Source organism: Hippocampus bargibanti, linkage group LG10 (assembly GCF_051943395.1).
Source record: "Hippocampus bargibanti isolate YZ-2025 linkage group LG10, ASM5194339v1, whole genome shotgun sequence".
Classification (NCBI taxonomy): Eukaryota; Metazoa; Chordata; class Actinopteri; order Syngnathiformes; family Syngnathidae; genus Hippocampus; species Hippocampus bargibanti.
The window spans coordinates 3,325,848-3,338,433 of NC_142743.1; the positions used below are offsets into that span (position 1 = coordinate 3,325,848).

Here is a 12,586-nt window from a genome sequence, read left to right on the forward strand (position 1 = left end):
ATAGCTAGTGAATAGATAACCATTAGCTAGCGAATAGGTAGTCAATAGCTAGCGAATAGATAGCTAATGGCTAGTGAATAGATAATTGTTACCTAATGGATGGATAGCTACCAGCTAGTGAATAGATAGCTAATGGCTAGCGAATAATTAGCTAATAGCTAGTGAATAGATAACCATTAGCTAGCGAATAGGTAGTCAATAGCTAGCGAATAGATAGCTAATGGCTAGTGAATAGATAATTGTTACCTAATGAATAGATAGCTACCAGCTAGTGAATAGATAGCTAATGGCTAGCGAATAATTAGCTAATAGCTAGTGAATAGATAATTGTTACCTAATGAATAGATAGCTACCAGCTAGTGAATAGATAGCTAATGGCTAGCGAATAGATAGCTAATGGCTAGTGAATAGATAATTGTTACCTAATGAATAGATAGCTACCAGCTAGTGAATAGATAGCTAATGGCTAGCGAATAATTAGCTAATAGCTAGTGAATAGATAACCATTAGCTAGCGAATAGGTAGTCAATAGCTAGCGAATAGATAGCTAATGGCTAGTGAATAGATAATTGTTACCTAATGGATGGATAGCTACCAGCTAGTGAATAGATAGCTAATGGCTAGCGAATAATTAGCTAATAGCTAGTGAATAGATAACCATTATCTAGTGAATAGATAGCTACCAGCTAGCAATTAGTTAGCTCATAGCTAGCAATTAAATAGCTAATAGCTAGCTACATAGCTAATAGAGACAGTAAATAGCTAGATCGCCAGCTAGATAACAAGATAGCCAGCTAATAGATTTTCAAGACGTCTTGAATGAGGTCAACTGAAGACTAGCTGATGGATTGCCTACATCTGCTAAATTATTATTAATAATAATCCATTTCATTTATAAGCGCCTTTCAAAACTCTCAAGGTCACTTTACAGTCACAGGATTTCTGTGGGTGAGCAGCGGCAGCCACACGTGCCAGAGTTCACTCAACCCGGAAGTAACTCAAATAGATACAAAGCTAGATAGCTAATAAATAGCCAATAGATTGCTATTAGATAGCTAATAGATAACTAGCTGCCAGCCAGCATCCGTGCTGTATGTCATGCATATTAGCATATTTGAGAATAAAGCTGACTTTGACTAGATAGCCAATGATACTACTACTACTACTACTACTACTACTAATAATAATAATAATAATACATTTAATTTCAAGCGCCTTTCAAAACACCCAAGGACATTTTCCAATAAAACCAATAAAACAAAGCACACAACAATAAAACCATAAGTAAAATGATAAATAATAAAATAGCAGATTGAACTAGACATTGAAAGCAATTTTAACCAGATGGGTTTTGAGGTGGAACTTGAAAATAGGGATGGAGTCAATATTACAGATGTTGGGTGGAAGTGAATGCCAGGGTTTGGGAGCAGAACGGCTGAAAGCTCTGCATCCCATTGTGGTGAGACGGGCAGTTCAAATGTGACTGCATCAAAGCTTCTTCCCACTAAAAGGTAAGTACAGTATAACATTTATAACTGAACTGTACAGTAAACCGTTTTGTATACATTGCAGGTACATAGTTATACAGTAATAACAATCGATAAGACAAAACATAAAATGATAAAAACGACACTAAAAGTTATAAAATGTATACATGAACTGTAAAGTTTGGTTTTTGTTGCCTGTTATCTGTCTGATAGCGCACTAAACCACATCAGGACTACGATACCCACAATGCCGCGCGCAGCTCATTTGCGGGTAGGCGGTGCCGACAGCCATATTGGATTCGATGACGCCATTCCGGCTGCGACGACCAGTTTCGGCACTTTTTTCTTCGTTTCTTTTTCCCCCTCCCTCAAACCGCCCGCGTTCGTCCCTTTCCACCAAAGCCCAAAAACATTTCCAGGGCCACGAGCATCCCCGAGCGGCAGTTAAAGATGAATCCCGAATAGTAAGTGTCGCTCTTGATTGTTGGAGACGGACGGGACGGCTGAGCTGTCAGTAGCGAGGCTAAAGTTAAGCTAACGCCAGCTGCTTTGTTAGCCCGCCCGGAGCAGTGTCGACATGTGTATTATTTTTTGGATTGTGTGTCTGTATTTGTTCTTTTTTATTTTATTGTCCCACGGTGTGCCAACGTGCCGTCGCGTCTTATGTCGACTTGGCTGATTTCCTTGCCGGCTAGCGGGCTAACCGAGGGTCGTCATTTGGACGAGTTCACCTATGTCCAAAACCCTGAATAAAATACAAAAACGATGACGTTTCGTGTCGCTGCGTGGACGCTCAACGTCAAGAAGAAAAAAAATCCGAGCGGAGGGTTTTCAAAATGCGATGCGATGAGTCACGAGTGGCCAACCGGATATTGCCACATCCGCGAAATCGAGGTACTAGTAGTGAACGAGCAGGCGCGAACGAGCCGGTTCTTCGAGCCTGATCTCTGAAGTGAACGAAGAGAGGGGGGAACCGAAAATGGGAGCCGACTTTTTTTGTCTATTCCCCGCCCACGGTCTTTGGTAAAGCCGCTTGTGATTGGTCGATAACCCTTGTAGAGGAGGGAAGGGAGAATTATAGACACATGCAGCAGTGAGGAGATATTTTTTACATGAGTAATTTAAGCAAAAGAAAAAAAACAAACAAACTGAGGAGCCATTTTGGAGCCAAAAGCGCCGGACTTTTTAGTGAGCCGAGCCAAAATAACCGGCTCTCTGAGAAGAGCAGGAATTCCCATCAAACGCTAACAGACTTGTTTACAATTACGTAACTTGCGACTTGACGTCATCTCCACGACCGTTGATTTCATTTCTTTTTGACGTAATCTAAAAAAAAAGAAAATGAAATGGTTTGACGTTTTCTAAAAAAAGAAAATGAAATGGGTCCATTATGTTGTGACACCAAAGCAAAAAAAAGTGAAGAGGGATGAATCAATCTTGTTTTATATAATAATAATGATGATAATAATCCATTTCATTTCTAATCGCCTTTCAAAACTCTCAAGGTCACTTTACAGTCACAGGATACGTTTTTCTGTGGGTGAGCAGCGGCAGCCACCCGGAAGTAATTCAAATAGATAGAAAACTAGCTGGCTAATAGATAGCGAGCTAGATAGCTAGTTGTGTTAAAAGTTCATTCTGTCTCCTTACTGTCTGTTACAAATTAGCTATATAGCTATTTAGCTAATAGATAAATAGCTATATAGCTAATAGATAGCTAGCTATATAGCTATTCCCTGCTGGGGAAAAATAAGGTTTTGAAGTCAGGAGAAGGTGTGAACAGAATTTGTAATTTGTATTTTTTTTTTTATGTCTGATATTGTTTTGATTTTTAATAAATTGGAACTACGGAGCACACTGGGATGTTGCTTCAATGCAGTTTTAACAATAATAATAATAATAACTAACTAGCTAATGGATAGCAAATAAGTAGATAAAAGATGGCCAGATAGCCAACAGCTAGCCAGCTAGACAGTTTACAGCCTGTTAGCTACACAGCTAATAGCTGCCAGCTAGCTAGTAGATAGCAAATAAATTTAACAGATAGCCAACAGCTAGCCAGCTAGACAGTTTACAGCCAGTCAGCTAGACAGCTAATAGCTAGCCAGCTAGCTAATGGATAACAAATAAACAGTTAATAGTATAGACAACAGCTAGCCAGCTCGACAGCTTCCAGCCTGCGATTCAGCTAACAGCTAGCTAATGGATAGCTAATATCAAAGCACTGTAAAAAAAAAATAACCCCGATGAATAGCTATCTAGCTGACTAGCTTTTAGCTATATGGCTATCTAGCTAGCTAGCTCACTTTCTATCTATCTGAGTTATTCCAGGTTGAGTGAACGCTGAACGCCTAGCTTGCTAGCTATTTGCTATCGATTATCGATTAGCTATCTGTTGTCTGTCTGTCTGGATCGCTATCTAGCTAGCTATCTATTATATGTCTTGCTCGCTGGATACCTATCTAGCTGACTAGCTTTTAGCTACATGGAACGGAAAAGGAAAGGGAAGGAAGAAGTAGAAAAACCCACCGAGACCATGTACGTGTTTGACCTTTGACACGCAGTGACTACTTATTCAAACTGCTGCTGATTGGCGATTCCGGCGTGGGAAAGTCGTGCCTGCTGCTTCGCTTCGCGGTAAGTTTCCCCCATCTCCCCCATCTTCGTTTGGATACCGTTGTCACGGCGACGATACCTGTTCCCAGGACGACACGTACACGGAGAGCTACATCAGCACCATCGGCGTGGACTTCAAGATCCGCACCATCGAGCTGGACGGCAAGACCATCAAACTGCAAATCGTGAGAAGTTCAACGCGGGTTCTTGTTTTCCGGGCCTTTTGACCTTTGACCCCTTGTTGCGTGGCGGCAGTGGGACACGGCCGGCCAGGAGCGCTTCCGCACCATCACGTCCAGCTACTACAGGGGCGCCCACGGCATCATCGTGGTGTACGACGTCACCGATCAGGTCGGTGGCGCAAAAGGTACACACCGCGGCCGTCGACGGGCGGCTAACGAGATCGCCGTCGCTTCCAGGAGTCCTTCACCAACGTGAGGCAGTGGCTGCAGGAGATCGAGCGCTTCGCTAGCGACAACGTCAACAAGCTGATGGTGGGCAACAAATGCGACCTGACCACCAATAAGTTGGTGGACTACACCACCGCTAAGGTGACCGCCGCCGCGTTGCCGTCCACCTCCGCGGTGTCGCCACCTCACCCTCTGTCCGCCATGCCCACGTGTTTGCAGGAATTCGCCGACAACCTGGCCATCCCCTTCTTGGAGACCAGCGCCAAGAGCGCCGCCAACGTGGAGCAGGCCTTCATGACCATGGCAGCCGATATCAAGAAGCGGATGGGGCCCGGCGCCGCCGCCGCTAGCGCCGACAAGTCCAACGTCAGGATCCAGAGCAAACCCGTCAACACCTCAACCGGAGGTTGCTGTTGATCTCGACGAGATCTCTGGCCTTCTGGCTGCCCCCCTCCTCCCTCAGTGTAAATACTGCTACGTGCATGCTAGTGATGCTAAGCGTTGTGGCCCGGCCAACTGTAAAGTGTATATATTTATACATGACACAAAGTCCATTAAAACTTGGGAACTAAGGAACTAACTTTTTTTTTTTTCCGATGAAATAAGAGGGTGTCAGCTTTCATTCAATGTTTATGTAGCCCTAAAACTCAAGATTCTGTGAATTTGAGTGAAAATGACAAAAACCCTGGCACTGGAGTGGACACATTTTTGTACATCTGGCAGTAAATGACTAGGAATTAGCTATCTATTCGCTAGCTAATAGCTATCTATCCGCTATCTATTAGATAGCTAATAGCTATTCGCTAGCTAATAACAATTCACGAGGTATTAGCTATCTATTTGCTAGGTATTCGTTAGCTACTAGATCTCCGCTAGCTATTAGCTATATATTCACTAGCTATTAGCTATATATTCACTAGCTATTAGCTATCTATTCACTAGCTAATAGCCATCTATTCACTAGCTAATAGCCATCTATTCACTAGCTAATAGCCATCTATTCACTAGCTAATAGCTATTTATGAGCTATGTATTAGCTTGCTAGCTAGCTTTATATCTATTTGAGTTACTTCCGGGTTGAGTGAACGCTGCCGCTGCTCGCCCACAGAAAAAAACTGATCCTGTGACTAAAGTGACCTTGAGAGTTTTGAAAGGCGCTTAGAAATTAAGCGTACTATTATAAAACATGAAGATGTTTGCTAGCAGGCTTGCTAACGACTCGTTCTTCACCAGAGTCCATCCGTTTAGCCACACCAAAGCCTCGTTCTTGTCAGCAACATTTCTTTATTGATTAAAACAATTTTAGTCTTTACACGCGAGGGCGTCCAAACATCTCCTGGGAGGCGTAAGTCATGTAGAGGAAGCCGTCGTCGTCGCGGTGGTCTCCGTAGACCTGAGCCATGCTAAGCGTCATGCTAGCCAGGCCGCTGTTGTTCACCAGCAGGTAGAAGGCCTGCGAGGGAAGCAGCGCCATGCGGTTCCTGCAACACAACAAGAGTGAAGGCCTCGACGTTTAGTTTCTCGGCGGCGCGGCGGCGTTACCTGATAATGGTGACAAACTGGTTCATGGTGAGCTCATGCGGAACAAGAAACTTGCTTTTGTCCAGAGGGGGGAGAAACTTTTCCCTCTCGTAGCGTTCGATGATCACCTGACGAGACAAAAGTCACATGTCTAAAAAGCAGCGCTGAGGCTTTCTCTGATGGCCTCAAAATACCTTATCTCAATCACCGACTGACGTGCGTTTTTTGGTATGAAATGACTAGCTATTAGCTATCTATTCGATAGGTATTTGCTAGGTATTCGCTAGTTACGAACTATTCGCTAGCTACTAGCTATCTATTCGCTAGCTACTAGCTTTGTATTCGCTAGCTACTAGCTAGCTACTAGCTATCTATTCACTAACTACTAGCTATCTATTCGCTAGCTAATAGCTATCTATTCACTAGCTAATAGCTATCTATTCGCTAGCGTGCTATCTAATAGAGTTACTTCCGGGTTGAGTGAACGCTGTGGCTGCCGCTGCTCTCCCACAGAAAACAACTGAACCTGTGACTGTGAAGGGACCTAGAGAGTTTTGAAAGGTGCTTAGAAATGAAATGGCTGCCACTGGCTGCCGCCGCCGAACGTCATTTGTTACCGGGGGTCGAAAATCGACCCGGAAGGACGCCTTCACTGTCAGTTCTGAAGGCCCAAATCAAGGTTGATCAAACTGTTGCTGAACCAATCAGAGTTGGAAACGCAAAGGCCTTCCCACCTGAACTGATCAAGCGCGATGTGGTAAGAGCATACATTTAGCTTGTAGTAGACGTGCCTGATGCACTGCTGAAAAGGACAGTTAGATCCTATCCTCTTTCATCTAGAACTGCTTCATGTCATGAAGAGGGTACAGCAAGTGCTGAAGAATGTGTCTGTGTTGTCATATTTGTTATTTAGTTGTTTTCTTCCTTTCATAAATTTGCTGCGGTGAAATGTCAACTGTGGTTACTTCTGGGTTGTGGGAAGGCCTAGATAGCTATCTGTTAGCTGTCTATTAGCTTTCTATCCGAGTTACTTAGCTATCTATTAGCTGTCTTAGCTAGCTAGCTTTCTATCTGAGTTACTTCTGGGTTGTGTGAAGGCCTAGATAGCTATCTGTTAGTAATCTATTAGCCAACTAGCTTTCTATCAGAGTTCCGTAGCTATCTATTAGCTGTCTATTAGCTAGCTAGCTTTCTATCTGAGTTACTTCTGGGTTGTGTTAAGGCCTAGATAGCTATCTGTTAGTTATCTATTAGCCAACTAGCTTTCTATCGGAGTTCCGTAGCTATCTATTAGCTAGCTAGCTTTCTATCTGAGTTACTTCTGGGTTGTGTGAAGGCCTAGATAGCTATCTGTTAGTTATCTATTAGCCAACAAGCTTTCTATCAGAGTTCCGTAGCTATCTATTAGCTAGCTAGCTTTCTATCTGAGTTACTTCTGGGTTGTGTGAAGGCCTAGATAGCTATCTGTTAGTTATCTATTAGCCAACTAGCTTTCTATCAGAGTTCCGTAGCTATCTATTAGCTGTCTATTAGCTAGCTAGCTTTCTATCTGAGTTACTTCCGGGTTGTGTGAAGGCCTAGATAGCCATCTGTTAGTAATGGGTAGATGTATTGGCCAGCAGTATTGTTATGACACAGTGACATACTGTATTGACACTGTGTTGCTGAATACTGACACCTGGTGGACTTGCAGGAAACATTTGACAGGGTCATCTGACACTGATCTGTCGACACACATTTTAATCTTTGCAAGGTACGCCTTGAAAATTAATAGATAGATGAATGCATAAATAAACAAATAGATAAATAGGTAAATAAAGAAATACATGAATCACTTTGTTTACGTTACGAGAAAGCCTAATTATGTCCTGCAACGTCATTATTTGGCGACGGAGAACAGAATCCAGAAAGAGCTGAGAAAAAAAACTAGCTATTTTTTTACCGAACATTTAAAGGACAACCGACGTCTCCGGACAAGTTGTGTCCATAATTTGTAAAATGGCTTCAAATGACTTCTACTGAGCGTATTTTACAAAGATTCCACCGCATATAGCGCTATATTTTACCTTTTAAGACTGGCGCTAAATATTCCGGAAGTCATGTTTTTGAGTTGGTGACGAGTCCATACTGACGTCACTGAAGGAACTCCCCTGACCGAAAAAAAGGACACATTGTAGCAGTCCTTCCATCACGTCAATATATTTTGCTGTGCTTGTTTGGTCTGAAAACGTCATGTTGCACCAAAAGACCCAGAAGAGGGTGACCAAGCTCCATATAAGGAATTTATCAGCCTGTGGAAACGGGCTGATTAATTCCTCACAGGAGCTCGGTCGCCATTTTCTGCCACTTTTTGGGTGATCCATTTCCCCCCAATGTTGCCTCAAAATGGCACGGAATAAATTCTTTAATCGATTGCAAACATGTATGCTTTCCTCTTCAGAACTATTTGAATCATATTCATAACTGGATGCGTAACAAGAAAGCATATTCTCCGAATCTGAAGCCATTGTTTTGATTCACTAGCAATGCAAGACGTCTTGGCGTGACGTCACAAACTGGGGGCGGGACTTTCTGAAAATGCCCAATTCGCAGATTTTGGACACTTTAAGTCATTTTATAGGTGTTTTGCATTTGAATAAAAATATCATACTGTGTGTTTTGGGTATTTTAGATGCTATAAAATGTTTTTCTGATGTCAGTTAGGAAACAAAAAAGTGACGTCGGTTGTCCTTTAATACAATATGAACTTCAACCTCCCGAAGTTGTAGTTTATAACTATTCTCTAGTGAGTGTTTCGGTATATTCTTTCAATGCAATGACGACGCAATCCCCAAAAGGTTAACAATGACATCATAAAGAACGCGCCAGTTCCCATAGCAACAGTGGTTCCTTTAGTGGTCACGTGACTTTTCATAAAGTGGTACGCGCACCGACACGGGGGTTTGCCCTGGAAGCTCGTCGCACGCATCGATGCCTCAGTGTCGCTGGACCCATCACTACTATCTGTTAGTTATCTATTAGCTAGCTAGGTTTCTAACTATTTGAGTTGCTTTTGGGTTGAGTGAACGCTAGCGCGTGTGGCTGTGACTGTAAAGTGGCCTTGCGAGTTCCATCTAGATATGAGTAAAGTCTCGTTATATCGATATTCTCGGGAGTCAGAAAAAATGTCGATATAACCGTACTATCGATATATCCGTCCTGCGCCGAACTACATTAAAAGGGGGGCGGGGGAATATGTAAATGGGGGATCTTTGATATGGCATGTAATTTTATCATTGGCTTCATGGATTGCGTATCTAGCATGCTTTTTGTACAGTATTGAAGTGAAAAATAAACTTATGGATAAAATAAAAACGTTTTTACACTTTTTTAATGACTATTTCCTTTCAAAAATGCAACCAATGCAAAATCCTCACGTTCTGTACACACGAGAGAAACCACGAAGGCCAGCATGTACAAACATATGAAAAACAGTGATTGTTGCAAGCGATAAAGATATCTGAATGCAACACAATTAAATACATGGATGGAAAACAAAAACTGCAACGTTTACATTACTTACGTTGATGAAGTATTCTGAGGAACGTCGAACTCTTTCGCGATGGAGGATTTGCTCCTTGTTGGATTCTCCTCGACAGCCACTATTGCCTCGTACTTCATACCGAGATTACAATCTTACGTTTCGCCATGGTTTTAATTGGTGTTCAACAACAGTACTGTATATAAGCTCTGCTATGCCTTTTTTATTGTGCTCGCGTATGACAGTTCAAAACACGGAAGCTGGTAGAAAATGGCGTCTGCTACACTGCGCAAGTCACGTGACCAGCTCCCGTGCCTTGCGCAGTGTAGCAGACGCCATTTTCTACCACGTGACCTGTCATGTGACCAAGCCACGTGACCAACGGCACAACCGATACAGATTTCGATAACGGTGGTATTGTATAGAAACCCCTAAGCAAATATCGATTCACCTTAAGTATCTTTTGTATCGATATAAACATAGCAAAATGGCCGGCGGGAGATGAAAAAGAGAACCGTAGTAACCGGATTATCGTAATAACCATAAATCGTACTAAACGGAACTAATTATACATAAAAAGACTAGAAATGTGCACGGGATATGAAAATAGCATCGTAATAAGCAGTATTATTAATATAACCAATATCGATATAACGAGACTTTACTGTATATTGTTGTGTGGATTCAATAGTGGTTTTTGTCAAGCCACAATAGCTGAAGGAGGAGAAGAAATGGATTTGCTTGCAGATTTAAAACCTACCTATTAGCTATATAGCTGGCTAGTTAGCTATTTATTAGCTATCTAGCTTTATAATAATAATAGATAGCAAATACATAGCAACTTCAAACTCAGATAGCAAGCTAGCGAATAGATAGCTAATAGCTAACGAATAGATAGCTATTAGCTAGTGAATAGCTAGCTAATAGACATGCAAATCAAACCTCTGAAGATGGAGGACACTGATTCGCTGTGGCGACCCCTTGAAGGGAAAAGCCCAAAGGAAAAGAAGAAGAAGATAGTGAATGCTTTCTATCTATTTGAGTTACGTCCTGGTTGTGGGAACGCCTGCATGTGTGGCTGCCATCTTGCTGGCTAGCTAGCTTTCTAGTCTATTAGCTAGCTAGCTTTCTATCTATTTGAGTTACTTCCAGCTTGAGTGAATGCTGGCGCGTGTGGCTGCCGCTGCTCACCCACAGAAAAACTTATCCTCGGACTGTCAAGTGTCCTTGAGAGTTTTGACAGGCGCTTAGAAATTAAGTGTATTATTAGTTGTGTTAAGTCCATACTGTCTACTTGTTATCTAATTTACAACAGATTCTTTTCTTATCAACAGTGGCATTTTTAGGTGTTCAATTACCTTATATGTTTCGATGTATACTTCCGCCTTCGTCATAGTGTCACGGATGTTGTTGTGACGCGCCTTTTTCAGCTGACGTGCGTCACGACAACATCCGTGAAACTCTGACGAAGGCGCAAGTATACGCCGAACCATGTAAGGTAATTGAACACCTAAAAATGCCACTGTTTAATCTGTTTTAAATTAAGTGTATTATGATGATGATTATTATTATTACTACTATTATTATAAAACATGAAGGAAATGTTTGCTAGCATGCTTGCTAACGACTCGCTCTTCTTCCTATTATTATTCTCTGAGTCATCCCGGGCCGGTTGAATTTTTTTTTGTCCGCCACTGCCCTCTGCTGTCGACCGAAATATCAAACACTTTGGGGTTTGGATTGCGCAACGGTGGCCCGAAATGAGCCTCTTGAAAAATGAGTCCAAAGTGTCAGAAAAAAATGAACCAAGGGACGTTTTAAAAGTCAGGGAAAAGGAAGGAAGGACGTCAAACGGAGCCGTCAGTCAGTCATGCAGTCGCGGAAGGTCCTCGGTGGACTTACCGGAATCTTGTTGGGGAACTTGGATCGGATGCCGGCCACCTCCTGCTTCCGGGTGGCTGAGAGCAAAAAGCAAACAATTAGCGACGGAAACGTTGCGGGGCAAGTCGGAACGGCCGCGCTATGTCTTCACCGAAGCTTTTTCGCTGCTTGAAGGGTTTTCCGTGCGCCTGCTGGCTCCTTTGCAGCGGGGGCATGACGACGAGCAAGACCACGACCACGAGGGGAGCGCGCCCACGCCCGCTGGTTTAAACGGACATGCGCGCGCGCACCGGGTGGAGGCGCTTCGCCTGATTAGCACGTGGCGTCGCTCTCTCGAGCCCATAGAAATAGATAGGTTACCTATCTACCTATCTATTTCTATGCTCGAGCCCCTGCGAGAGGAATCGCCCCCCCCCCTCCTGCCGATTTGTTATCTTATTCTGATTGTGTTTGTGTGGAACTTGATTACACACAAACTAACTATCACAAGCTATCTAGCTAGCTAGCGATCTAGCCAGCTAGCTATTAGCAATTTAGCTTTCTATCTATTTGAGTTCCGGGTTGAGTGAAGGCTGGCGCATGTGGCTGCCGCTAGCTATCTATCTATCTAGCTAGCTATCTAGCGATTAGCTAGCTAGCTTTCCATCTATTTGAGTTTCTTCCGGGTTGAGTGAAGGCTGGCGCGTTTGGCTGCCCCTAACTCACTAGATATCTATCTCGCCATCTATCTAACTAGCCATCTAGCTAACTATCTAGCTAGCTTTCTAGTGATTAGCTATCTAGCTTTATTCTGTTTGAGTTACTTCCAGGTTGAGTGAACGCTGGCGCGTGTGGCTGCCGCTATCTATCGAGCTATCTCTCAAACTAGCCATCTAGCTAGCTATCTAGCGATTAGCTAGCTAGCTTTCTATCTATTTCAGTTACTTCCAAGTTGAGTGAACGCTGGTGCATGTGGCTGCCACTGTCTATCTAGCTATCTATCTTGCTAGCTATCTAGCAACCTATCTAGCAACCTATCTGCTAGCTATCTAGCTATATCGTTAGCCTTCTAAAAAAATTGGACACTTTACACTTGTACTGTAAATATGGGTTGATGCGATACAGCTACATACTGTATATCAATATGCCTTTCTTGATGCACTATGTACATT

General features: G+C 42.8%; 2 protein-coding genes across 2 annotated transcripts; one reads left to right on the forward strand and one right to left on the reverse strand.

Moving 5' to 3' along the window:
* The first annotated feature begins 1,803 nt into the window (after positions 1-1,803).
* LOC148892121 (ras-related protein Rab-1A-like) lies at positions 1,804-5,089 on the forward strand. Its single transcript, XM_089005640.1, has 6 exons — positions 1,804-1,951; positions 4,052-4,124; positions 4,193-4,288; positions 4,359-4,454; positions 4,523-4,654; positions 4,733-5,089. Exons 1-6 carry the CDS (start codon positions 1,938-1,940, stop codon positions 4,928-4,930), a joined length of 609 nt encoding a protein of 202 aa, XP_088861766.1. The 5' UTR covers positions 1,804-1,937; the 3' UTR covers positions 4,931-5,089.
* A 688-nt stretch (positions 5,090-5,777) lies between these two features.
* map1lc3c (microtubule-associated protein 1 light chain 3 gamma) lies at positions 5,778-11,747 on the reverse strand. Its single transcript, XM_089005815.1, has 4 exons — positions 11,587-11,747; positions 11,457-11,512; positions 6,056-6,162; positions 5,778-5,994 (listed from the first exon to the last, which is right to left on the reverse strand). The coding sequence occupies exons 1-4, from the start codon at positions 11,648-11,650 to the stop codon at positions 5,823-5,825; spliced, it is 399 nt and encodes a 132-aa protein (XP_088861941.1). The 5' UTR covers positions 11,651-11,747; the 3' UTR covers positions 5,778-5,822.
* Between the last annotated feature and the right edge of the window lie 839 nt (positions 11,748-12,586).

What these genes read in the sequence shown, in the direction of transcription:
- LOC148892121 (XM_089005640.1), top strand. An exon ending in TGTACGACGTCACCGATCAG is followed by an intron (nt 4,455 to 4,522) that starts GTCGGTGGCGCA and finishes CGTCGCTTCCAG; the next exon opens with GAGTCCTTCACCAACGTGAG. An exon ending in TGGACTACACCACCGCTAAG is followed by an intron (nt 4,655 to 4,732) that starts GTGACCGCCGCC and finishes ACGTGTTTGCAG; the next exon opens with GAATTCGCCGACAACCTGGC.
- map1lc3c (XM_089005815.1), bottom strand. Translation starts at nt 11,650, where the DNA reads ATGCCCCCGCTGCAAAGGAGCCAGCAGGCGCACGGAAAACCCTTCAAG. An exon ending in AGTTCCCCAACAAGATTCCG is followed by an intron (nt 6,163 to 11,456) that starts GTAAGTCCACCG and finishes TTGTCTCGTCAG; the next exon opens with GTGATCATCGAACGCTACGA. An exon ending in CAGTTTGTCACCATTATCAG is followed by an intron (nt 5,995 to 6,055) that starts GTAACGCCGCCG and finishes GTTGTGTTGCAG; the next exon opens with GAACCGCATGGCGCTGCTTC.